The 26746-nt window shown below is 56.9% G+C and overlaps 1 protein-coding gene across 1 annotated transcript; it reads left to right on the top strand.

The window, feature by feature from the left end:
• Positions 1 to 6345: 6345 nt before the first annotated feature.
• ALOX15B (arachidonate 15-lipoxygenase type B) lies at positions 6346 to 15349 on the top strand. Its single transcript, XM_049636996.1, is given in 15 exon segments — positions 6346 to 6444; positions 6446 to 6493; positions 6578 to 6795; positions 7043 to 7129; positions 9964 to 10086; positions 10369 to 10472; positions 11623 to 11795; positions 11985 to 12131; positions 12224 to 12427; positions 13343 to 13429; positions 13592 to 13761; positions 13911 to 14032; positions 14129 to 14229; positions 14308 to 14478; positions 14921 to 15349. Coding segments are annotated over 15 exon segments (2034 nt in total). The 3' UTR covers positions 15101 to 15349.
• The last annotated feature ends 11397 nt before the right edge of the window (positions 15350 to 26746 follow it).

The following is a 26746-nucleotide window of genomic DNA, read 5'->3' as shown; positions in this document are numbered from 1 at the left end:
GCCAAAAATAAAAAAGATGAATACAGACATTTTACGGGTCCGCATCTGTTTGTTACGGCTCCAACGCCCCACAAAATTGCCCACGGCTCAGAGAACGTAAGTGTTGCCTCTTTCTTTTTTATTTTTTTATTCTTTAAAAGAATTTTTTTAATGTTTATTTATTTTTGACAGAGAGAGAGAAAGAGAGAGGCGTGAGCAGGGGAGGGGCAGAGAGAGGGGGACACAGAACCCCGCTAGCACTCTGTCTCTCTCTCTCTCAAAAATAAACCTTAAAAGAAAACCCAGGGGGCACCTGGGTGGCTCGGTCGGTTAAGCGTCCGACTTCGGCTCAGGTCATGATCTCGCGGTCCGTGAGTTCGAGCCCCTCTTCGGGCTCTGTGCTGACCGTTCAGAGCCTGGAGCCTGTTTCAGATTCTGTGTCTCCCTCTCTCTCTGCCCCTCCCCCGTTCATGCTCTGTCTCTCTCTGTCTCAAAAATAAATAAATGTTAAAAAATAAAAAGAAAAAAAAAGAAAACCCAGAATTAAAACTGAAAAACCAATCAATAAGCAATATAGGCATGCCGTTTTGAGATGTGACAGTAAATACTAAGATCATCAACTGAAAGAACAGAAAGTCACGGTCTTTGATGAAGGGAAAAACATAAGGATGAAGGGGGCAGCTGTCGGTGGTGAGAAACTTCCAGAACTGTTTGTCTCTTTAAATCATGTGCGTCTATAGTTTGGACCACACTTTTATTTATTTATTTTTTGTAATTTTTTTTTTTTAACATTTATTCATTTTTGAGAGTGAGAGAGACAGAGCGTGAGCGGGGGAGGGACAGAGAGAGGGGAAAACACAGAATCCGAAGCAGGCTCCAGGCTCTGAGTTGTCAGCACAGAGCCCGACGCGGGGCTCGAACTCACGGACCGCGAGATCATGACCTGAGTCGAAGTCGGACGCTTAACCGACTCAGCCACCCGGGCACCCCTGGACCACACTTTTAGAATTGAAAAACGGGGCGCCTGGGTGGCTGAGTCGGTTAAGCGTCCGACTTCGGCTCAGGTCATGATCTCGCAGTTCGTGAGTTCGAGCCCCACGTCGGGCTCTGTGCTGACAGCATTGAGCCTGCTTGGGATTCTCTCTCCCTATCTCTCTCTCTCTCTCCGCCCCACCCCATGTTCTATCTCAAAATAAATAAACTAAAAAAAGAAAAGAAAGAAAGAAAAAGAATGTAAAAGCAAGAAAAAGAGAAGGCAGCAAGAAGGAAGGAAGGCAGGGGACGAGGGAGGGAGGGGAGATAAAGAGATATAGGCAGGAACTCCCCATTCAGGGATTCAAAGCGGGGCGTGAACTCAGTGACATTTTTAAGCCTTGAGTAAGTTCCTTCCCCAGGTGGTACTCTGATTTCTTTCTCTGTATCTCCAAGCGTCAGATGACAGGTCCCAGAAGACCTTGCCAGGTCAGATCAGCCCGGGCGGCAGGCCAGAACAGAGACAGATATACAATACAAATGCCCGAGGGCAGTGGGTCTGAAAAAGACTCCTCCTTTGTGCTTATTTAAAACAGACATCCCCCAAGTTGAATGTCTGGAGGCTGCCTCCCAGCATGAAGTAGGTCGGGAGAAGTGGCATTTTTACAGACATCCTGATGCAAGCCGTCCACTTGGCCTTGCCTTAAGCAACAATGCTCTAGGCCAGAGGGGAGGATGTGGGGGGGGGGGGAAATCACAGGTCACAGGTGTAGCTGATGTTGAATCACAGGACAGCTCGCATTACAACAGGGAGAGAGTGCCAATTTGGCGTTTGTTGTTGCTTTAATATCCTCGTAGCACCTGGGAATCCCTCCCCTGGAACAAGGAACAAGTCACTGGCAACAGAATTCACCTAGAGTTGAGTAACCTGGTTTTTATTGCACCCATATCCATTATACTCTCTTAGGGGAATAGTTCCAGATTCTCAATTTACCGTCTTAAAAAAAATTTTTTTTAATATTTATTTACTTTGAGAGAGAGAGAGAGAGAGGGCAGGGGAGGGCAGAGAGGGAGACACAGAATCCGAAGCAGGCTCCAGGCTCCGAGCCCGCAGCACAGTGCCTGATGCGGGGCTCGAACCCATGAACCGCGAGATCATGACCCGAGTCGAAGGCAGACACTTAACTGAGCCACCCAGGCACCCCTCAATTGACAGTATCGACACCAAGTTGCCTTTAAAATAGATTTATTTAAATTTCTAAAAGGGAAAAGGAAGAGGAGAAGAGCAAAAAAGGGAGTCCAAGGATATATTTGAGGGCGGGAAAACAGTAAAGCGTTACTACCTTTTCTCAGCCTCACTGCGCCTGGGGACATGTGTATGTGCCATATTGATTAATATGGCAAGTGTGACCTACAAATAAAGAAAATATTTAATATATTTAGAAATGTGTAGCTCTTGCATGATTTACCTGGCAAATGGAAAATGTGACCTGACAATAGATCATAATCCATGAATAGATGGCTTGAGTAAAGAACATTAAGTGACATTGCTTCACAGGAAAATATACAAATGGCCATTAAGCACATGAAACAACGTTCAACACCAGCAGACGCCAGGGAAATCCAGGTCAAAACCACAATGAGATCCCACTTCATAGCCATTAAAATGGCGATATCAAGTGTGGGTGGGGATTTGGACGAATTGGAACCCGTGGAAAACAGTATGGCGGTTCCCCCCGCACCGCCCCCCTCCCCCGGCCGAAAAACAATTCAACAGAGAGTCCCACATAATCCAGCCATTCTACTTTTAGGTATATACTCAAAAGAATCGGACAGGAGTCAGACACATTTGTACGCCAGTGTTTATAACAGCATTATTCACAACAGCCAAAACAACATGGAAACAGGGGCGCCTGGCTGGCTCAGTCGGTGGAACATGTGACTCTTGATCTCAGGGTTGCGAGTTTGAGCCCCAGGCTGGGCACAGAGCTTCCTTAAACAAATGGAAGAAACCAAATGTCCATTGATGGATGAGTGGAAAAACAAAATTGTGTATACACACGATGGAATATCGCTCGGCCTTGAAAAGGAAAGATGTTCTGACACCTGCTACAACAGGGGTGAGCCTTGGACACATTGTGCTAAATGAAATATGCAAGACACAAAAAGACACATACTTTATGATTCCACTTAGAGGAGGTGTCTACAGTCCTCAAATTCAGACTCGGAAAGTAGAAGGGAGGGGGTCAGGGGTTGGGGGTGGGGAGAATGGTTGTGTTGGGTTTTTTTATTCAATGTTTGTTTATTTTTGAGAGACAGAGCGTGAGTGGGGGAGGAGCAGAGAGAGAGAGAGGGAGGGAGGGAGGGAGACACAATCTGAAGTAGGCTCCAGGCTCAGAACCCATGATCTGAGCTCATGACCCAAGCTGAAGTCAGATACTCATCTGATCGAGCCACGCAGGTGACCCTGTTGTTGTGGTTTCGATACATACAGTCTCAGTTTGGCACGACGAAAAAGTTCTGGAGACAGGAGGTGTTGCTGGCTCACCAAAGTGAATGTATCACCCACTACTGTGAGCCACACACTTGGAAATGGTCAAAATGGTGGGGCAGCTGGGGGGCTCAGTCAGTTAAGCATCTGGCTTTCCCTCACGTCATGATCTCATGGTTCGTGAGTTCGAGCCCCGCGTCGGGCTCTGTACTGACAGCTCGGAACCTGGAGCCTGCTTCGGATTCTGTGTCTCCCTCTCTCTCTGCCCCTCTCCCCCCCCCTCAAAAATAAATAAATACTTAAAAAAAATTTTTTCAGAAAATGGTCAAAACGGTAAATTCTATATTATCTGTATTTTACCACAATTTTTAAAAAAGAGGAAAGAAAAGAATGGATGGTTTATAAAATCCAAACGTTCTGCCTGGAAACACTCTTTCCTATAGCCATATGCGCTCCTCTCTCTGCGGATACAAATTATAATTTGGGGGTTTTTTTGGAAAATTTCTTCTGGTCCCCGCATTGTCTGTTCCTTCAATCTTGTGTGTTGGGGTCTTGTCTTTTATACGCTTTTTAAAAAAATGTTTTTATTTATCTATTTGTGTGTGTGAGAGAGAGAGAGAGAGAACGCGGGCGCGCGAGCGCTAGTGGGGGAGGGGCGGAGACAGAGAGAGAATCCCAAGCAGGTTCCCCACTGTCGGTGCAGAGCCCCATGGCGGGCTCGAACCCACAAACCTTGAGATCATGACCTGAGGCGAAATCAGGAGTCGGATGCTTAACCGACTGAGCCACCCGGGTGTCCCTGGTCCTTGTCTTTTAGGTAAAAGCCTTCCTTGAAGGTCTGGTGATCCTAGGCCACTCATTCATCTGCAAGAGTGGCTCGACAGAAGCCGACCAGAAACCGTGGGGACAGGGCTGTCAGCTGGTGGGCTTCATGTGGCAGAGCTACTCCATTGGAGGAGCCCACCTGACACTTGAGCTGGTCGGTTCTTCTAGAGAGAAACCCTCCAGTCTCGACTGGAGGGGAGGGTTCGGGAGTCCAGTGTATTAACCTGCCAACATACTTGGATCCAAGCAAGGAAAGGGGCTGGGGCCCCCCCTGCTCCGTGTGTAGTCTTCCACACCACTCTCCAACTTTAAGTTTCGTGTCCCACCCTCAGCTCTAGCTGGTGTCCCCACATCCAGATTCCCCCGAGATCCACCTCTCCCGAAAAGAAATCTCCTACTGTCTCCTCCCGCTGGCCGTGTCAGGTGTAGGAGGGTATCTGGCGGGAGGAGGAAGGGTCCTGATTGCGTCTGAGAAACTGTTCTGTCCCATCCACCTGTTTTCAGTGTCACCTACCTGCCACTCTCAGAGCACCTGTCTCCCGATTCCTAAGACCTCAGGGGATTTTGAGGTGGGGAGGCTCCAACTCCTCACTCTCTTGTTCGTGCTCTTGTCCTCGTAGGTTTATTAGGCCTTCACCTGGGCACGTTAGCGGGGTTTCGGGAGGGTGGAGATAAAGGGACGTGGAATTCTATTCCCGGTCAACTTCACACTTCAAGGGCTCCCACCCGCATTCCGCCACCAGAACAGCTCTTGTGACGGTGGGATTCGGTCACGTGCCAGCCAGGCTTCGGTCACCCGGAACCCGGCTGGTGGCCTTCGTCGCGCTCATCAGCTCGTGGCCCAGACTCAGAGGTGTCCTTGTTGACAGACCCGGGAAGTAATCACTTCTGTCTTCCTCCCACGCAGCTCTTAGCTTCGGCCAACCTCTTGGCTTCCAGTCTCTTGGCTTCCAGGAGACACCCACTCTGGGTCCTCTGGGTCCCTCGCTGACTGAGCCTCCCTGGGCCTCTGTGACAGGTGCAGCCTGCTCCCTTTCCCTTTCCTCCAGCTATGTCCCCGGCCTCGGGGCCTCTGTCACACTTGTGTGCCGATTGATGCTCAGGTGCAGAGTCTAGCCCTGAGCTGCCCGCTCCACTTGGATGTCTGACGGGCATGTCAGACGGCATTTCCAGGCCAGAACTCCCAAATCTGTTACCCCCCCGCCCCACAATCCAAACCTAGACCTCCCCGCCCCCATCGACCTCCCCGCCCCAATCGCTCTGTCCCTCCTTCACTGCATTCCTGCCTCGTTCCCTTATTCTATTTTCTCTCACACTTGGTTTTTTAAATGATTTTTTAAATGTGTGTTTATTTTTGAGAGAGAGAGAGAGAGAGAGAGAGAGAGAGCAGGGGACAGAGCCCGAGGTGGGGCTCCAACCCACAAACCGGGAGTTCATGACCAGAGCCCGAGTGGGACCCTCAACCGGCTGAGCCACCCAGGCGCCCCTCTCACGTTGGATTTTTTTTTTAACCTCCAAGGAGGCTAAGACTGGGTCTTGGCTGGGGGGTATTCACAGCACCTAAGGTCGTAGTGCCCGGCACAGAGCTGGCTCTCAAAATTACTTACTGACTGCAATAAAATAATGACAGTAGTCCAAGAAAGTGGGGGGTGGGATGGGCCTGCGGAGGCTTTTAAGGGCTAAGAAGGCAAAGAAACAAAGCGGGGGGGGGGGGCAAATGTATCTCTGACCCCCACTGGACACCGACTCTTTCTGACCCTGTCCGGTTACCCAGGCCTCGGGGCGCCCAGTGCCTTCTCGGCCCAGCACGGCAGAGCCTCCCCACCCCTCCCCCGTGCACCCCTCCGCAGCCCCCCTGCACCGCTCACCTCCAGCCTCCCAGCCCCGCCCCTTTCTGCCCAGAGCTGGGTCCTGCTTTTGGGGCGGCTCTGTGAGCACCCTGCCTGGGTGACCTGGACGGATGGAGGAGGATTGGCTGACCCGGGCCTGGCGGGGTGGGGCAGGGCGTGCCCCTGGAGGTGCCGCCAGGATTTTAGGTCTCACCGACGGCGGTAGACATCCAGACTCGGGCTGGCACCATGGCCGAGTACGGGGTGAGAGTGTCCACGGGGGAGGCCATCGGGGCTGGCACGTGGAACAGAATAGCTGTCAGCATCGTGGGGACCCTGGGGGAGACCCCCCCCACTGCCCCTGGACCATTTCGGCAAGGAGTTCAGCAAGGGCGCAGTGAGTGCCTGGCGGGGCAGGGGTGAAGGCGGAGCGGGGAGCCGGGACGGCCTGCCTGCGGGTTACTAAATCTCTCCCCTCCAGGTGGAGGACTTCCGGGTGGCGTCGCCCCAGGACGTGGGCCGGGTGCTGCTGCTGCGATTGCACAAGGGCCCCCTGCTGCTGCCCAGCCCGGTGGGGCCGCTGGCCCGGGACGCCTGGTTCTGCAACTGGCTCCAGCTCACGCCGCCGCAGGGCGCCCCCCTCCGCTTCCCCTGCTACCAGTGGATGGGGGGCTCCGGGATCCTGACGCGGCGCGAGGGGGGGGGGGGGCAGGGCGGCGCTGGGGAGGGCGAGGCGGGCGGGGAGGAGCGAGCGTGAGGTGGTCGGGAAGGGCGGGAAAGGCGAGGGGAGCGGACGGGGAAGCTGGTGTGGCCACTGGGGAGGTTGAGGGGGTAGCAGCCCGGTGTGGGGGCAGGTGACCTGATCGAGGGTGGCTGGAGTGGAGGCCAGAGCAGCTGGGGCCAGAGGGGGGCGGGTCTCTGCCCTCCTCACCCCTTCCTGTGCCCTCACAGGCAAGGTCTCCTGGGCAGACGATCACCCCGTCCTCCAGCAGCAACGCAGAGAAGAGCTGCAGGCCAGGCAGGACTCCTACCAGTGAGGAAGGGGCTCCTGCTGGGTGGGAGTGGGGCAAGGGCGCGGAGGGCGGGCATCGCTCAAGGGATGCAGGGCAGCCTGGCCAAGTCCCTGCCAGTCCTCTCCGTTGACATCAGCATCCTGTGGGAGCTTGTTCGAAACGCAAATCCCCTGGCACCTTCAGACACTGAATCAGATACTGGGGGTGGGGACGGCAATGCTGTTTTAACAAGCCTTCCAGAGGACTCTGGTGCCCAGCGAAGTCTGAAAACCACTGCTGGAAATGCCTCACCCTTGCTGGTGCCTTCCTTGCCCTGGGGCTTTTTCTTACACCCTCCTTCCTCGAAATCTGGGCAGAACCAGAAATACACCACCCCAAGGCCCAGGAAACTCACCTCGTGGGGTAGGTGAACCGAGGTCCCTGTCTCTGCTCTGGGCTCAGCCGGGAGAGCTGGGGTCCCAGAAGCCGCCCCGGCGGTGGGACGGCCGTACAGGTTGCAAGGGACCTGGGGCTACGGGTGAGGATCCCCGAGGCAGAAGGCCAGGGACTGTGCTCAAGGGGCGGGTTTTCAAAAGGTGGTGGTCTGGCCAACTCAGCCCCCGCTGGGGGCTGCTGTGTGCAGTCTGGGCCTGCCGGCTTTTGAGCAGGTCTCTGGAGAAACGACACACGCAGGCTCATTTGGTTCCTGTCTGTGGAGTGGCTTTCTTCCCTTGTGCCAAAACAAAGACCCAGGGGTTCCGAGACCTAGGGCTAGTCTGGGCCCCACTGAGGGGAGCTGTGACCCCTTAGGCATCACTTAAGCTTTACGATCTTTATTTTCTTCTGCCAAAGAAGTGAAGAATACCAATCTGATGTGTGTTATTAGCAAGAATAAATGAGAAAATGGTTAAGAACACACCTAGTCGGGACACCTGGGTGGCTCAGTCAGTTGACTGTCAGACTCTTGATTTCGGCTCAGTCACCATCTTGCGGTTCTTTGTGAGTTCAAGCCCCGAATCGGGCTCCGCGCTGACCTTGCAGCGCCTGCTTGGGATTCTGTCTCTCTCTCTCTCTCTCTCTCTCTCTCTCCCCATCCTCCTTGTGCGCTTTCTCTCCCTCCCTCTCTCTCAAGTGCCAAGCCTTGCACAAACGTGTGCCATTACTCTTGTCCCTCAGCCACCTGTGCTGCAATTGTCTAGACCCTCAGTATCGAAAGCGTGGCCTCAGGTGACCGTCAGCATGACCTGGAAACTTGTGAGAAACGCGGCCTCTCGGGCCCACCCACTGCACACCTACTAAATCAGAATCTGCGTTTCACCAAGATCTCTGGGTGAGCGCGTCCGTACATTACAGCCAGAGGAGCAGGGTTCAGCCACCACCTGGTAACAGGGTGCTTTAACGACAACTTGCTCTTTGAAGTTGCAAGTTCAGAGCCAAAGGCAATGATTGATTGAGAGGAGGAAAGACAGGCCGGGGGTCGTCAGCTCTGCCGGGATGTGATCTTAACCATTTTGCCCAAAGGGCTTCAGGCCGTGTTGTGCTAGCTCGACTTGACCTGCCGTGGGCCAGGGCAGAGTGAGTTTCTGGGCTCCCCCAAGCTCTGGGAGCCAGAGTGTCTCTCCGTGGGATGCCTTCTTGAACTCCTTCTTCACGACGGCCTCCCTCTGTGAGACGCGTCTCTGTAAGTCAGAGATTCTGTGGGCACAAGCACGAGGCCAGGCTAGCAAGCAGACAGGAAGAAACGGCCTGTGTCAAGAGGGCGCCAAATGTGGATGTGTAGTCAGATCTCATAGGCCAGAAGCCAAGGTCATTCCCTCCCTGTCTCCAGCGGTCTAGATGCTTTACTTTTCTGTCTCTCTGCAGAACAGCTTTCTGTGGGTCCCAGTCCACACAGCAGAAAATGGCCCCAAGTAAGAGTCCCCATGCGTACATGCGCTAGTCCAGATACCCAGGGAGAGACACAGCCTCTCTGGGGGTTGTTAAAAAACAACATTCAACCGAGTACGTTTTTATTCGGCGATGCACGAATCAGGCGGCATCCCACCCAGCAGATAGAAGGGAGCTCTGAGGAGCCCTGCAAAATGGAAGGCTTACTTCATAGGCAGATGCGGGGCAGAAAAAGGAAGTTTCTAGCAAAGAGCAGATTGGTTCAGGCAAGGTCACCTTCCTTTGGGGAAAGGTGGGAATCTATCAGGCAGATTACCTTACGGATGCTAACCAGGTAATTCCAGATTGACTGGTTCAAGGTCACATACCTGGGAGAGGCTGAAATTGCAAATAGATTAGGTGTTGAGTCTTGGTTTGTCGACAAGGGCTTAGCATGAGTGACTCCATTTTGAACCTGATGTCTCTCTCTCTCTCTCCCTTTAATGTTTATTCATTTTTGAGAGACAGAGAGAGACAGACCATGAACGGGGGAGGGTCAGAGAGAGGGAGACCCAGAATCCGAAGCAGGCTCCAGGCTCCGAGCTGTCAGCACAGAGCCTGACGCGGGGCTCGAACTCACGGACCGCGAGATCATGACCTGAGCCGAAGTCGGACGCTCAACCGACTGAGCCGCCCAGGCGCACCCCGAAGTCTCTCTTTTAACAGCCCCCATCCCTACTTCCCCCGGAAGGACTTTGCTTGGCCTACCTCTGGTTAAGTGCCCAGCCCTGCACCGGTCAGCTGTGGCCAGGGGAGAAGTCTCACTGAGGGAACACAGTGGCTCCCCCGAAGCCTTGTGGCTGTCAGGCAAGGGCAGAGCGAGGAACACCCTTGCTTGTAGAAGGGCGCTGGCTCTGCCCAGGGCCTCCGAGGGCCTACCTCTCCCTTTGCCCTAGTCAGCGGGTTCCCCGAGGCTTCTCGGTGACCGCCTTCTTGCTCCTCCCTCCAGATGGAAGACTTACCGCCCAGGCTGGCCTCGCTGCCTGGACGAGACGACCGTGAAAGACCTAGATCTCAACATCAAATACTCTGTAACCAAGAATGTCCACTTCTACCTGAAAGCTGGCTCTGGGTAAGAAGGCCCACCCTCTCCCGACCCTGGGCCTCAGATGCCCTAGGACCCCTGCCTTCTGTCCCCCCCCCACCACCAAGGATGCGGGTCACACAGCCCTACCCGGGGCATAGCCTCTGCCCGCCACCCGTCCTCCCGGGACAATGCCTCCCTCCGTCAGGGGTAGTGGCTACTTCGGGCCCCGGAGGCTGCTTCAAGATTCCAGAAAGGATAAGGCCAGCTGCCAGGGGAGGGTCTCCCGGGGCCCCTTGCCCCCCGCCCACCCTTGACATCCTCTGACAGGTTTACAGAGATGACACTCAAGGGGCTGCTGTACCGCAAGGGGCTCTGGAAAAGTCTGCACGAGATGAAAAGGATGTTCAACTTCCATAAGTCCCCGGCCGCTGGTGAGGGACGTGGGCTGGGGCTCCTGACTTCTTCCCTGAGACATCCGCTCTCGTAGCCGTCCGGAGCCTCAGAAAACTGAGCGCCGAGTCACCGTGTGACCCTGGGCAGGGGCCCTGTCCCTCGCTAGACCTTACCTTCTCCACAGATACAAAGGAGAGTGTAGACGGGGGCGTCCCTAACCTTCTAATGCCTCTCAGTCCAGCCGTGTTTGTTGGGCAAGTACCCATCAGACACTGAGTTAGGGGCTGCGGACACTCTCTTTGTCCCTGCAAGGCTCCCATTTGAGCCGGCGAGTGGACATGAGGCTCAAAATCGAAATAATGAGCTTTACTTGTGAAACCAGTTCGTTGGCTCCAGCGAGAGTACATCAAAGGAGGACCTGCCTCGTCTAGGGGGTGTCCTGTAAAGCTCTCCCAAGGAGGGGACTTTTATGCCGAGGCCTCCAAGCTGAGGGGGTGTCGACGGAACCAAGAATGGTGTTTGAGGGGGGCGCCTGGGGGGCTCAGTCGGTTGAGCGTCCGACTTCAGCTCAGGTCCTGATCTCATGGCGTGTGGGTTCAAGCCCCACGTCGGGCTCTCTGCTGTCAGCTCAGAACCCGCTTGGGGTTCTCTCTCTCTCTCTCTCCCGCTCTGCCCCTCCCCTGCGTGCACTCTCTCTCCCGAATAAATAAACATGTAAAAAAGAAATAAAAAAGAAATGGTCATCACAGGATGGTGACCTCTGCGAGGCAGTGACAGCAGAGGTGGAGTGGACCAGGTGGGACCAGACCTACCCGGGAGGGAGCGGGAGCGGCAGAGAGAGGCCCCACCCCCACCCCCCGGCTCTGCCACAGCAGCCAGCTGGATGGGGGTGCTGTTCCCCAGATGTCAGGTGACAGGAGGGGCTGGGCCAGAGCAGGAGCCCGCGGTGGGTCCCAGATGTGCTGCGTTTAAGGCTGCTGAGTCCCGGCCTTGGGCTATCGGGTAGATGGTGGGACAGGTGCACTGGGGACTGAGATTCGCTGCTTGGCCAACAGCAGTGGCTGAAGCCGAGGGCTGAGAGGTCGCCCCGAAGAAGGTATAGAGAAGCAAAGGGACCCGCGGATGGCCCCGGAACAGCTCTGCCCGGAAGGTGACCTTGACCTAGTCCCCTCTTCCCCACCCCCACAGAGTACGTGTATGAGCACTGGCAGGAGGACGCCTTCTTCGCCTCCCAGTTCCTAAACGGCCTCAACCCTGTCCTGATCCGCCGCTGCCGCTCCCTCCCAGAGAACTTCCCCGTCACCGATGACATGGTGGCCCCCGTGTTGGGCCCCGGGGCCAGTCTGCAGGCTGAGCTGGAGGTGAGGGGCCCGCGTCCGGGCTCTGCACACCGCCCCCTGCTGGAGGCTCAGCGTTCCTAAGGGCTGCGTGCCTGGAGCGCCCTCTCCGGGCACACTCCTCTCCCCTCCCCCGTCCTCTCCCCGCGCCGCCACCCCTGCATCCTTCAGAAAGCCAGCCGGCAGCCCCTGCTCCCCTTCTGTCTCCCGCAGAGGGGCTCCCTGTTCCTGGTGGATCACGCCATCCTCTCTGGCGTCCGCACCAACGTCATCAACGGGAAGCCTCAGTTCTCCGCAGCCCCGATGACGCTGTTGTACCAGACGCCCGGGGGAGGGCCTTTGCTGCCTCTCGCCATCCAGGTGGGCAGGGGGGCAGGGGGAGGGAGGGGGCTGGACAGGGCGGTCGGCAGGCACCCCGTGGCCTCCTCTGCCCACACCGGCTTCTCCTACAGCTCAGCCAGACCCCTGGACCCACCAGCCCCATCTTCCTGCCCAGCGACAACAAGTGGGACTGGCTGCTGGCCAAGACGTGGGTGCGAAACTCGGAGTTCTCTGTGCACGAGGCCCTCACGCACCTGCTGCAAGCGCACCTGCTCTCTGAGGTTTTCACCATGGCCACGCTGCGCCAGCTGCCCCGCTGCCACCCGCTCTTCAAGGTCGGTGGCCCGGACCGTGCCCTAGGCCTGCAGGTCCCCGTCCCTCGGGGCTCTCCTCCGCCTGTCCCCATGTGGCTCTGTCCTTCCAGGCTGGGGGTGCAGCGCCCAGCCCCTGCGAGCCTGCTTTCCCACCGCCGGAGCCTGGGGGAGGGGGATGGGGACAGGGGTGAGGGAGAAAACTGCACGTGAGAGCCAGCTGTACCCCAGAGAGGGCCCCTTCTTAGAGGAGAGCAGCTCACAGCCAGCTGCCATCCAGAAGCCCAGTTTTAGGAGAGACCTGGGGCTGGCAGATGCCAAAGTGTGAACTTGGCCTTGAGAGACCCACGGGTTTTCTGCAGATGGCGGCAGGGGTGAGGGAGCCCTGGGAGGGGAACCCGTGTCTCGAAGGTGGGCTCTGTAGGTCCCCTGGGCTCTGCTAAGCCTTCAGGTGGCCCAGATTGCTTTCCCCCAGGGACCCGAGGCCTTCTCTGAAGGCCACGAGTATTCCCCATGGCTTTTTGGATTCTCTGATTCTTGCTTAGTCTCCTCGGTCCCAGATACAGGCCCTTCTCTATCCGCTTCAGTCCACGCTGACTCTTTCCGATCTGCAGCTCCCAGGGCCCGGTGCCCTGCGAGATGATTCCAGTTTGCGCCACACGCCCTGGTTCCCATGGCGCGCTGCCAGCCCAGGGACTAGGAAATCACAGAATGCCAGAGCTGGGGGGCTTGTAATGTTCATCCAGGTCAGAGAGAGCAAGGTGCCAGGCCCAGATCACAGCACAAGATGCCGGTGGAGCCCAGCCCCTGGTCCTAGGTCTGGAGCCCTGATCCCTGTCCCAGGCCGCCCCTCTGGTCCCCATCGGCTCTTTCCAGGGGGAGGTCTGAGGCCAGAGGGAGCCAGGCCTCCCCCACCTCTCTCTTCTCCCACCCCTCCAGCTGTTGATCCCACACACTCGCTACACCCTTCACATCAACACTCTTGCCCGCGAGCTGCTCATCGCCCCGGGCCAGGTGGTGGAAAGGGTAAGAACTTCCTTAGGGAGGGTACAGGGGAGATGCCTGCCATTTGGAGAAGCTGAGGCCCCGGGGGGGGGGAAGTGGGGGGGGGGGGTGCTGTCTCTCCCACCGGTGCTACCGCATGCTTCTGGGTCCAGGGCTCTGGCACCCACAAGTCCTGTCTCCCAGTCCACAGGCATCGGCCTCGGAGGCTTCTCTGAGCTGATACAGAGGTGCATGGAAGAGCTGAGCTATACCGCCCTGTGCCTGCCCGAGGATATCCGGGCCCGAGGAGTGGAAGACATCCCGGGCTACTACTACCGGGATGATGGGCTGCAGATCTGGGGTGCGGTGGAGAGGTGAGGGGGCCAGAGAGCTGGGGGTCGGGGGAGGGCCCAGGGAGGCTCCCGACAAGGAGCAGGGCCGGACGTCAATGACACTGAATAGCGGTTGCTCCCCAGAGAGGGTCAAGGTCAAAAGTGGGGCCTGAACCCAGTGCACCTTGCAGCTTTGTCTCCGAAATAGTCAGCATCTACTACCCGAGTGACGCATCCGTGCGTGACGACAGTGAGCTCCAGGCCTGGGTGCGGGAGATCTTCTCTGAGGGCTTCCTGGGCCGAGAGGACTCAGGTACGGAGACCACGGCCCTCGGGCCCCACCCTCAGGTGCCTGCGGTGTGGCCCTGAGGACCCCGGTAGCCCCACGTCCACCCGCGTCTTCCCGCAGGGGTGCCCTCCTCGCTGGACACCCGGGAATCCCTGGTGCACTATGCCACCATGGTGATCTTCAACTGCTCTGCCAAGCACTATGCTGTTAGTGCAGGGCAGGTGAGATGGGGCAGTGCCAGGGTGGGGGGATGGAGGGGGCCAGGCTCCGGGGACTCACGTTGCCTTCTCTGCCTGCAGTTTGACTCTTCCATCTGGATGCCCAACCTACCTCCCACCATGCAGCTGCCCCCGCCCACCTCCAAAGGCCAGACAGAGCCAGAGGGGTTCATAGCTACCCTCCCAGCGGTCAATGCCACGTGTGATATCATCGTCACCCTCTGGTTGCTGAGCAAGGAGCCTGGAGACCGAGTGAGTGTGGGGCCGGGGGGCCGGGCCAGGTCCGCTCTGGGGGATGCGAGCGGATATTGTTCCCCTCCCCACCGCCCCGGCCCAGACCCCACACTGCCGTCAAGGAGCGGGGTCCCTTCACCGCACGGAACCTTCCCAGGGGGGCACACGAGCATGGGACATCTCATGAGGAGGGGCAAATGATCGAACGAGTTGATCCAGAGTCACCCTGAGCTGCAAGGTGACCATGCTGGGGTGGGAGGTCGCGGCACCCCCTTTAAAACTCCGACGTGAGCTTTTAGCCCGGTCCCCAAGAGCTACCCGCGGCGGTCCTCAACTGTTTGGAGGGAGGGGCAGAGGTGAGGCTCTGTGGGAGGCTTCTTCCAGGTCCCCAGGGTGGAAGGCCAAGGCGGGTCACAGCTGCTAAGCAGCCCCTACATCTGACCTTGCCGTTGCCTCCCAGCGGCCCCTGGGCACCTACCCGGAGGAGCACTTCATCGAGGAGGCCCCCCGGCGGAGCATCGCCGCCTTCCAGAGCCGCCTGGCCCAGATCTCGAAGGATATCCAGAAACGGAACAAGGAGCTGGCCCTGCCCTACACCTACCTGGACCCTCCACTCATCGAGAACAGCGTCTCCATCTAAATCCCCTGAAGAACAGGGCCCCGTGTGACATCCCTGTGACCCCATTGATCTAACCGCCCCCCCCAGATACCCAGGCCCCCTGTATGCCTCTCCTGGGGCGACCAAACCACGTGTAACTCACCCCACACCCAAGAAAACAACAGAAACAAAACAGAGAAACAGCCCCTCCCCCTCCCTCCTCCCCCCAGAGAACAGGACCTCATGGGACTCACCACCATGCCTTTTGAAGACTCCAAACCTCAAAATGCCCACAACCCCCTGAAAGGGTTTTAGGACTTTGTTTTGCTTTGCATTTTTGCATTATATTATTATATCGTGGGGCGGGGGGGGGGGGGGTATAATCCTGTCCCTGACCCCCCCCACCACAGCTGAGCGGACCTAATGGTCACCTGACACAGGGCAGCCTCCTATAGCCTGTCCAGCAGCAGAAGGACAGGCAGGTCGAGAAACTGCCCGAGAGGTTGATAGTGACCTCTGGCCGCAGCTTTAAAATGAACAACCCACTAAAAAGGGGCCCCCGGAAACAGGGCAGACAAGTGTCTGGGGACGGGCAGGCTGTGCCCGCGTACCCTTTCTTAAAATCCTGCTTCCAGGTCGGGCGAAAAGCTTGCCTCTTCCAAAGCAGGGTTCCACTTCCAGAGAATCACGTTGCCTTCTAGATTCAATCCTCGGTGACGGGCTTCTGGCGTTCCCCGGGCATTCTGTCATCTGCGTTTCTCTTTTCTTGCTCCAAATCAATGAGCCTTCCAAATCGATGTGTCCCTTTGAACCGACCGAATGATTCCCATCTCTGTCTCCTGTTGGAGGTTATTAGTGCTTTGGTATTTCGGGTTCACTTGTTTTTAGAAATCCGCATGGACAAAATGCAACATATATTCAAATCATTGCCTAAGCGCAGCTGTTGAGACAGAGCAGTGCTTCAGAAAGTGCCAGCACGCGGCTCCTGAACTGTTCGCCCTCTGTTGGGATTGTGTAACACAAATGAGTCAGGGGCATATGGCTGTTAAGCTTTTTGGCTTCAAGCAACAGAAAACAATTCCTGATGATCAATTAAAGAAAAAAAAGTCTATGGAAAAGAAACTGAGTGTCTCGAGGCGTTAAAAACAATTAAATACGGTCCTCAGGAAGGACTGCAAACCCAGGACGCTCTGGGCACAGGAACCAACGGAATGGCCAAGCTCCTACCATTTTCTGCCCTTGAATTATTGGCCTCGATATTCCAATTCCATGAGGAAGGGCATGTCTGACTGAACTTGGAGTGGCAGAAACGAATAGTTGCTGTGGCAGAAAGAGTTTGGGTTCATTAAATATCTCAGGTTGGGGCGATATGACCCATTCTGGCCAATGGACTGTGGAGGAAGCAACGTATTTCACGTCCTAGATGAGGCTGTTAAACACTGGTGTGCCTCCCCCGTCCTTCTCTCGCCCTTGAGGCTACCTGGGAGGCATGTTCCAGAAGACATGAGCCCCATCCTGCCCTTTATCACTAGACTGTGAGCTCACGAGGACCGGGTTCACAAGTGCCCACCACAGTGTCTGGCATACCGCAGGTGCTCAGTAAGTAGGTGTTGAACGGAGGAGTTAATACACAAGTGAGTCCTAACACCCTTCTGTGCCCCTTTTCATTTACCTGTGTGTCTCCCCAACTAGACCATGAGTTTCTTGAAGGCAGGAGCTGGGTCTCATTCAGTTTATATGCCTGGCGCCCAGTGCTGTGCTGACACATGAGAGATATCCAACAAACATTTGCTTGATGGTGGATAAAAGGAAGAATGATGGGATGGATGGACGGACGGATGGATGGATGGACGGATGGATGGACGGGTGGACGGATGGACGGACGGACGGATGGATGGACGGATGGATGGACGGGTGGATGGACGGATGGATGGACGGATGGACGGACGGATGGACGGATGGACGGACGGACGGATGGATGGACGGATGGATGGACGGGTGGATGGACGGATGGACGGACGGATGGACGGACGGATGGACGGATGGACGGATGGATGGACGGGTGGACGGGTGGACGGACGGATGGACGGGTGGACGGGTGGACGGGTGGACGGATGGATGGATGGACAGATGGACGGATGGACGGATGGACGGATGGATGGATGGACGGACGGACAGATGGGTGGATGGATGGATGGATGGATGGGTGGATGGACAGACGGACGGATGGATGGATGGACAGATGGACGGATGGATGGATGGGTGGATGGATGGACGGATGGATGGATGGACAGATGGATGGATGAACTACTGAATTGGAAGGCAGTTGTTTTCCAGTTAATAAACCAGTATTTGCTTCAATCCATGTCTTTTGGGAGCAACGATCATCTCCTGAAGAAACTAGAGAAACCAGCACAGCTCAGTAGTTGAAACCCAAGCAATCTCCAGTCCTCTTTGGAGAAACCCCCACCACCTCCGCTGCCCAGCCCTGTGAGCCCCACTGGCACTCTCTCTCTTTCTCCCTGTCTCTGTCTCCCCTCATCGCTCACATATACACCTCTAGTCCTTGAACTCTTGGCTGACCAGCCTTGAGAAGAGAAGGTTGTTACAGGTAACATTCCCTTCTAGGGAATATCCAGTTAACTCTTCAGAGTGGTGGTCCCCTTGGCCTAGGGTGGGGACTTCCTCACGGACAATACAGCACTGGGCATCCAGGTCCCAAAGCCATGCTGTGGAGACCCTTACCCTAGTTGGGCTTGCTGGCCAGAGTGGGAGGAACAACTCCCTCTTTACCACCCCAACTCCAGCCTTCCAGTAAGGGAATGAGGGAGTCACGGAAAGAGAAAAGAGGAAGGAGGGTAAGGCAGAAGGTTCTAGAAGTGGTGCAGAAGCCCAGCTTACCCCTGATGCTCCCTGCCCAGTGTTCCAGGACTGGGTAGAGTGAGTCACCCAGTTCCAGGACTGGGTAGAGTGGGTAGAAGGAGGGGAACAAAGGCGTGGGTAGATGTCAGCCACCCTAAGACATTAGCACGGAATGGGTGAGGGACAATGCAGAGGTGAGGCACCTCCAGGCATAGCAATTACAGGCAAACGACAAAGAGGGTTAACTATTTGCCAACAACAGTAAATACCTGAGATATATAAAGAGCTCGTACAAATTAATAACCCTGCGGAAAAGATGGCAAATCACATAACAGGAAAGTCAAAAAAGACAGCCCATGAAATAAACCTGGAGGTCTAACCAACAGGTGAAAAGATACTAATCTCACAGGTCACTAGAGGTCTATTCAGAGTTGTCAAGAGTGTGGAGCAACCCAGCCCTAGTATATAACAGCATAACAACTGTTTTTCAGTTGTTCCACTGATAGAGCCCAGACAGAGTAGAGCTAGCACCATCCGAAGGACCCTGGGATTTCTGGAATGGCCAACGAGCACTGGCTTCACCTTGAAGTCACCAGCTGCATTAGCCCCTAAGGAGAGAGTCAGCCGGTCCTTTGAAGCTTTGAAGCCAGGCGTTGACTTCTCTTCACCAGCTCTGAAAGTTCTAGATGGCGTCTTCGTCGAACAGAACACTGTGTGGTCTACCTTGAAAGTCTGTTGCTTAGGGGAGCCACCTTCATGAACTCTCTTGGCTTGACCTTTTGGAGAACCTGCTGTAGCTTCTGCATCAGCACGTGTTGCCTGACCTTGCACTTTGACGTTGTGGAGACGGCTTCTTCCCTCAAACCTCCTGAACCAACCCCTGCTAGCTTCAGGCTTTTCTTCTGCAGCTTCCTCACCTCTCTCAGCCTTCATGGCATTGAAGAGAGTTAGAGCCTTGCTCTGGATTGGGCTTTGGCCTCAGGGAATGTTGGGGCTGGTGTGACCTTCCATCCGGACCACCCAAACTTTCTCCCCATCGGCAATAAAGCTGTTTCTCTCATCCTTCCTGTGTCCACTGGAGAAGCACTTTCCATTTCCTTCCAGAACTTCTCCTTGGTGTTCACAACCTGGCTAATTTTGGTACAAGAGGCCAAGCTTTCGTCCTGTCTCGACTTTCAACACACCTTCCTCACTGAGCTTCATCGTTTCTAGCTTTTGATTTAAAGTGAGAGACAAGCGACTCTTTCCATCGCTTGAACACTTAGAGGCCACTGCACGGTCATTATTAATTAGCCTAATTTCCATTTTTCTGTGTCGCAAGGAATAGGGAGGCCAGGAGAGAGAGAGAGAGAGAGACAGGGAGAATGGCTGGTCGGTGGGGTGGTCAGAACATGCACACTGTCTCATATGGGCGCAGCCCAAGCTGTCCCAAAGCAATGGCAAAGATTACTGATCACAAATCACCATAACAAACAGGGTGATGAAAATGTTTGAAACCCAGGGGCGCCTGGGGGGCTCAGTCGGTTGGGCGTCCGACTTCGACTCAGGTCACCATCTCGCAGTTCGTGGGTTCGAGCCCTGGGTCGGGCTCTGTGCCGACAGCTCAGAGCCTGGAGCCTGCTTCTGATTCTGTGTCTCCCTCTCTCTCCGTCCCTCCCCTGCTCGCGCGCTCTCTCTCTCTCTCTCTCGAAAATAAAAACGTTTGAAACCCAGTAGAGCCTTGGTTTGGGAACACACTTATCATCCAAGGCACTTGTATCTCTAAGAGAATTTCAAGAGCCATTGACTCGGTTGTGATCATGTGACATGTGGCACCGCGTGCTACTCCTTATCGAAAGACATCTCTAGTTCATCAAGGTGAAACTTATCAGACGGGTTTGCTCGTCTTGTGGAACCCTCGCAGAACAAGGTACTCACAACCCAAGGTTTCGCTGTACACGTCTTGCGAGAATTACCAAAGTGTGGCACAGAGATGTGGGGTGAGCAGAGGGCACGGATGGACTCGCTCGTTGCAGGGTTACCACAAACCCTCAACCTGTAAAACAACAAACCAACAAAACACCAGGTAACACTCGCAAAGGGCGGCACAATTCAGCACGGCACGTCTCTAAATGCCACTCAACTCGCAGCTCCCCCACGGTCCTCGGAACCAGCGCGCCTGCCTCACCGACTTGAATTAAATCTCTGACTTGTGTTCGCTCTGATTGCATGAATCACGTTTGCAATTTGGAAATTAGGCTTTGACAGGTTGGAGGGAGGGCCCAGCCTCCTCCCTGCCTTTGTGCGCGTGCATGCGCGCGCGTGTGCACACACACACACACACACACAGACACACGGGGCGCTCCGGCCTGCAGCCCTGCAAGACTGGGGGGTGGGGCGGGGGTAGAAGGGGGCCTCTGCTCACCACCCTGGGGGGACCCCAGGCAGACCTCGTGCATTCCACCCTCATCCGCCTGCGGAAGCGCTGAGGACCCGCCCGGGCAGGAGACGCAGAAATGGAGAAAGGGAGGACACGGGGGTGTTTCCCGGACACTGGCCTCCAGGGCTGGGAGTGGACGGGACAGATGCAGGAGGAGGAGGAGGCACCTCGGAGGAGGGGACAAGGAATGTCCCGGAGCCAAAAGCAAACCCAGGTCCGGCGAGGAGGCGGCGAGCCAGGGCCAAGGGCAGGTGCGCGCCTGCGCAGAGGACAGGCGCCTCGGGGTCTCCCCAGAACCACCTGCCGGCAGCCCCAGTACCTCTCAGACCCGTGCCAGCCGCCCACCTGCCTCCTGCTGCGCTCCCAATGGCAGGCGGTCGGGCGAGGACCTGGGACCTGCCAGCGAGCCCAGCGAGCCCGGGCAGACGGGCAAAAGGAGCATCACCGGACCTGGGCCCCGGTGAATCTTGGACTTGGCGGCATGGCGAGAGAGCAGACGCTCAGGACGGACGGACCGGCAGGCGGGACTGTGCTGCGGGCCGAATTCCTCATCCTGATTCTCTCACACTGCGCTCAAGTCCCACATGCAGTCTTGGCCCGCATCGAGGAGGACCTGAGCTGTACCCCAGAATGGGCGGGGCTGGGGGGACTCAGGGGCTCCCCACGTAGAACCCAAGCCTCCAATCCCCTTCCTTCGGAGGCACCACTCGCTAGGACAGTCATCCAACCAGCTGGGGTGGGAGAAACGGAACATCAGGGGTTGACCGCGAGGAGGCAGCTGGCGATCCGGGTCCCCAGGGTAGTGGCAATGCTAGAGGCAGGGGCTTGGGTCCCCGGGGACCAGGGCGGCCCTGCCCACACCCGCTCTCTGCAGCGTGTGTTTGAACGTGGGCGGCAGGACACTGCCTCTGCCTCCTGGTTTCTGAATGGCCTCGTCCCCATCCTGGTCCAACGACTTCAGTTTGGACTTACCCATCACGGATGCCGTGGGGCCCCTGTGCTGGACCAGCCCGGGACCAGTCTGCACGCTGAGCTGGAGGTCAGGGGCCCAGGGGTCCGCCCTCCCTTCCTTCCATCCCCGGTGCCTTCAGAAGCTCAGACTCCCAACGCCCTTGACCCCCCTCTCTTCCACCCGGCCCTCGCTGCCCTTCCTCCCCTCCTTCCCAGCAACTTCTCTGAGCCAAAGCCTCCTGCTCACCCCTGGAAGGAGGGGCCCTTTTCTGTGCCTGCCAGGGCTGAGGGGGTAGGGCCGAGTGGGGAACGTTCTCTCCCGCTACTTTGCCAGGATCCCTGCCAGTTCCTGGTGACGGAGGATGCCCTACGGCTGGTCTGCTGAGCACCCCCCTAGAGCTCTCTCCCCCCCCCCCCCCGTGGCCCTACTAGGATGAGCGGTGCCTCAACCCCAGGAAAGTTCTGCTTCATAAGGCACTGTCCTGAGCAGGGCTCACCTCCCTGGTGTTTGTTCTTGAAGCCTGGGCCTGACCACACAGAAGCATCTCCAGTACTCCGGCGAGAGGGCTCTCCTTCTTTGGAACCAGAAGGTGGCTCCGGGCTGGGGTGCCCCACTGGCTCCAGGGAGGAAGGTTCCTTTAAGTGAAATCCTTTGGGGTTCAGAGTAACACCCCAGCACGCCCTCCTCCTAGCTCCCCAGAGCTGCACAGGGCTGTCCCCTCCATCAGCCCTCCTCTTCCTCCCCCTCCCCTCCCCCAGAAAGTTCTCTGTACCCGGTGGGCCATGCCAACCTCTTGGGCCTCTACCCCAGTGTCATTAACAAATTGCCCCAGTTCCTGGCTGCCCACCCCCCGCCCAGATCGACGGGTTCCTGCTGTCCCTCACCATCCAGGTCAGCAAGGCAGGGCCTTGGGAGGGCTGGGCACAAAGGGGCCACGTCCTACCCTCACGCTGACCGAAAGATTCCTTCTTCCCAATGCTCCTGTTCCAAGCGCTAATCATCACGCCTCATCTAACTAGGTTTTCTTGCTAGTTTTTCCCATCTTGTCCTCTTATGTCTCTACCTTTTTTTAAAAAAACATGTGTTTCAATGTTTATTTTTGAGAGACAGAGTGAGCAGGGGAGGGGCAGTGAGAGAGGGAGGGAGACACAGAATCCAAAGCAGGCTCCAGGCTCCGAGCTGTCAGCACAGAGCCCGACGCAGGGCTCGAACCCACCAACCGCGAGATCATGACCCGAGCCAAGGTGGGAGGCTCAACCGACTGAGCCACCCAGGCATCCCGTGATCTCTACCTTGATGGGAAGGTTGTGATCGTCGGTGTCAGAGAAACAAACTACCTTCACATGGGGTTCAAAATGGACTCTACTGGGGGCGCCTGGGTGGCTCAGTCGGTTAAGCGTCCGACGTCAGCTCGGCTCATGATCTCACGATTGGTGGGTTCGAGCCCCGCGTCAGGCTCTGTGCTGTCAGCACAGAGCCTGCTTTGGATCCATTCTCTCTCTGCCCCTCCCTCGCTCATGCTCTCCCTCTGTCTCTCAAAAATAAATAAACATTAAAAAGAAAAATAGACTCTACTGAATCATGCACCTTTGACCGTATGACCGTGTTCCGAACAGTTAAAAACAGAACCCCTTCTGGAAGGCATCTCCACACACTCCCTTCCAACCTTCTAGACTCTCCCCCGTCTCTGTCCCACACCACTGGGTATCTGGGCAACTCTGGGCTCGTACAGGGAGCCCTCAACCAGACTCTGCCAACAAGGGGGACTGAGGTCGATTCACCTCCCAACTCGTTTCCTTTCCCGTTGCACTAGAAACAATCAGAATAGGAATCATTCCTATAGCGCCTACGATGTGCCGTGTAAGTATTTCACCAGAACTAACCCATTTAATCATCAGAACAACCCAGGGAGAAAGGGGCGAGGGTCACCAACCTCACTTTATAGACGAGGAAGCTGAGTCACAGAGAGGTTAGTTCACTTTCCTGAGGAAACACAGCTACTAAGGAAACGGACCACGTGATTTGGCCCCGTGCACAGGCTAACGGGTTGCATCTCTGCAGCCAGTTTCTGCCAGATGCCCACCCTCCCCTGTGACCCTCCCCCCACCTCCAGCTCTCTCAGACACCTGGCCCAGGCAGCCCCATCTTCCTCCCCAGTGACACGGCTGAGGACTGGCCCCTGGCCAAGACCTGGGCGCGATACTGCGTTCCCGGTACACCGGCTGGCCCCTCATCTTCTTTGACCCCGCTCTGTGATGGGGACCTTTTTCCTCTCCATGTGTGGCAGCTGCCCAGGGGCTACACGTCTCCTACACGAAGGGAGGACCCCGCCCAGTGCCTGGCGCTGTGGGGCCCCCGTGGCTGCCTCATCTAACCTCTGACTCTTCTTGTCCCTTGCTGCTCATTCCTTGTTTCTGCCATACCCTCCACCTCGACACGCAGGCCCACGCTTTGCGCCGGGAAAGCCCATCAGCCAGGTCAGGGTCCGGGAGGCCCGGGAGCCCGGTGGTCGGAAGAGGGGGCCTGGCGGGGCTGAGCTGTGGCCCTGAGCGGCGGGACTCTCTGCCCGTCACGGTCAACTTTGCTGGGACGGGCAGACTGTCTGGAGCCCATCGCCAAAGGGCCAGAGGCTGGCGTCGTCCACTGCCTCCTCCCGCCCCACCAGCCGGCTGGCCGAGACGTCCAGGGTCCTGCCTGGGACTACTGCCCAGAGCGCGGGCTCTGGATCCGGGCGGCCGTAGAGAAGTGAGGCCCTCCTGGGGCCTGAGGGCTCCGGGCCTCACCTTCAGCTACATCTCTGTGAGCTTCTTCATCCACTGCCCCCCACCTTCTGCCCAAACGCACTGCTATTTCGCAGTGCCTTCCTGGTGCCTCTTCTTTCCCTGCTGTGTGACCTTACGCGAGGCACTTAGCCTCTCTGTGCCTGTTTCTTCATCTGAAAACAGGGATTACAAGAGCATCTATCCCACAGGTTACTATTAGAATTAAATGGAAAGCCCTAAGAGCAGACCTCGGGTGGATAGGACGTGCCCTCTGAGCATGAGAAACGTTCACCCCGCGGATAGGATCCCCAGGGTTTCCTTCCGAATCTCCCTCACAGACCTCTTTAGGATGGATGTATCCCTGTGGCTAGGCCTCCTTGTGGGTCCCCATCTCCTGCCACTAACCCGCATGATGACCTTCCTCGGGCGCTGAGATTTCTGACAGCACCACTCACGAGCCTCGCGCGGCTCCGTTTCTGCCTCTTCGTGGCGCATCTCAGCCCCTCTGGAATCGGCCCCCCCCTTCTCCATTCTTCCTCCTCAGCACAGACTGAGACTGGGGAGGGCAGGCACCCCGGTTCTCCCTCTCTCCCTAACCAAACACCATCTCTTTGAGCCCGACTCATGCGCTACCTCCCCTTGAATCCTCAGGGACCCCCCCCCACTATGAACACCCACAGCTGAAGCAACGGATCCCCATACCCTCCGCGAGCCCTGTATGGCCGGGGCTGGATGCCGTGGGAAGCCAGACAGATCGCCTCTGTCCTTCGGGAACTAGTGGCACAGATTAATCCAATCCGCCAGTCAGAACGAGACGGCCTTGGTGTCTAATCCTTCCCTGTGGCTTGATCTCTCTCAAAAGGCTGGAACACAGACGCCTACAGCATTTACAAGCAGCAAAAGGCAAGGGATAAGGGTGGGCAGGGAGAACTCATGTGTGTCTAATGGGGACAGTGGCATCCCAGCTAGAGCTGTACCCAGATCTTGAGATTTTTCAAGAGAAACCAGACACTGTCTAACATTTCATTTAAATGTTGGCCGTTGATTCAACTTGAAAATAGGAACAAAGAAGAAACTTGGTAACCAATCAAAAGCTACCTGCAAACCAGCTAAGCTCCCGGGTCCTAGATTTGCACCCCCTGGTGGCGAGGGAGGTCGTGAGCTCAGCAGTTCGCACCGTGTGTAGTTGGCCATTTTCCTTCTCTGGCCCCACTTTCCTCCCTTTGGGGCAGCTGATCTCAGTGGCCTCTTCCAACCCACACCCCTGGGCACCTCAGACTCCCAAGCGTTAGTCACCACGAACTCCTGAATCTCCAGCTTTGTGTCCAATATTGTCGGCATCTATTATTACCCTGACGACAGTGCCGGGAGCAGAGACTCAGAGCTGCAGGCCTGGGCCCCGGAAATCTTACAGAAGGGTTGTCTAAGCCGCGTGAGCTCAGGAGAGGGGTCCGCACCTGTCTCCTGCCTCCCGCCCTCCAGACCCCTCTTCCCCAGGGCAGCCGACCTTGACTTTCAGCTCTTTTCTCTCCACCCCACCCCCAGGCACAGGATCCTTACCCGCCCCCCCCAGCACCGTGATCACCAACTGCTCAGCTGACCATGCTCCCACTGACAGCGGCGGGGGGCGGGGGGGGGGGGGGGGGGGGGGGATCCCGTGCCAAACCTGGGGGAGAAGCAGGGTCACGGGAACGAATGGGCCTTAACAGGAGCACTGGCGACTCTGTGCTTCCCGGGTTTAGGGAGGGTCCGTTCGAATTCAGTATGGGGATGCCTGACGTTGCCCCCACCGTGCAGTTCCCCACCCCCACCCTCTACCACCAAAGGCCAGACGGGCCAGGTGGACCCACTCCCCGAGGTCAATTCCACATGCCAAGCCCATGTGCCCCTCTGGGATGTCAGCAACGAAGCAAGACCCAGGGCGGGGGCAAGAAGTGGGGGGCGGTTCTCGGGTTCCAGAAGAGTGGGTGGGGAAGGGATCCTGGAGACAACAGGTTACTTGGAGGGCGCACTGAGCAGGCTGGGCTCCTTGGTGGGCAGAGCCTGGGGTGAGACGGTGGCTGGCAGTGTGGTTTAGTATAACACGGGTTCACAGTAGGTGGAGCTTAGGGCCCTCGGGCTTGAGCAGCAGGCTGGGCTCAGGGTGGTCTCTTGCCTGGGCGGATGCATAATTTGTTTCAAGTTGGACTAGTCTTGGGGGGGAATCTGTCTGCCTAGGTGGGTGGGGGGCAGGTGGTGCTCTGTCCTTGGGTAGGTATTCTGGGGAACTGGGGCCCTCAGTGGTCTGGGTCCCCAGGCAGGGGGACTTAAGGTGGACCAGAATCGCTTTGGGCTGCAAGACAGGGCCGGGGTATCGCATGGGGTGCAGAGGTCCCGGCCTGCTCTCCCGCTGCGGTCCCCAAGAGCACCTTGTCACCTCCCAGGATGTCACCGAGGAGCCCCGGGCGGCAAGGCATCACCGCCTTCCAGAGCCTCCTGGCCTGGACACGGGGTGGGGGGTGGGGGGCCGACGAGGGGCCTGGCGCCGCCCTGAGCCTACCTGGACCCGCGGCGGTGAAGGGCACGGCAGTGTGGGCGCCGGGACACCGCAGCTCGCACCCCCGCACCCCACGGCACCCCCCGGCACCCTCCGTGAATGGCCACACACACTGGCTGACCACGGCCGTTTGAAGTGACAGGTTTTTTTTTTTTTT

The sequence above is a fragment of the Panthera uncia genome, chromosome E1 (assembly GCF_023721935.1).
Source record: "Panthera uncia isolate 11264 chromosome E1, Puncia_PCG_1.0, whole genome shotgun sequence".
NCBI classification, from domain to species: domain Eukaryota; kingdom Metazoa; phylum Chordata; class Mammalia; order Carnivora; family Felidae; genus Panthera; species Panthera uncia.
This window is presented reverse-complemented; position numbering and strand designations above follow the sequence as displayed.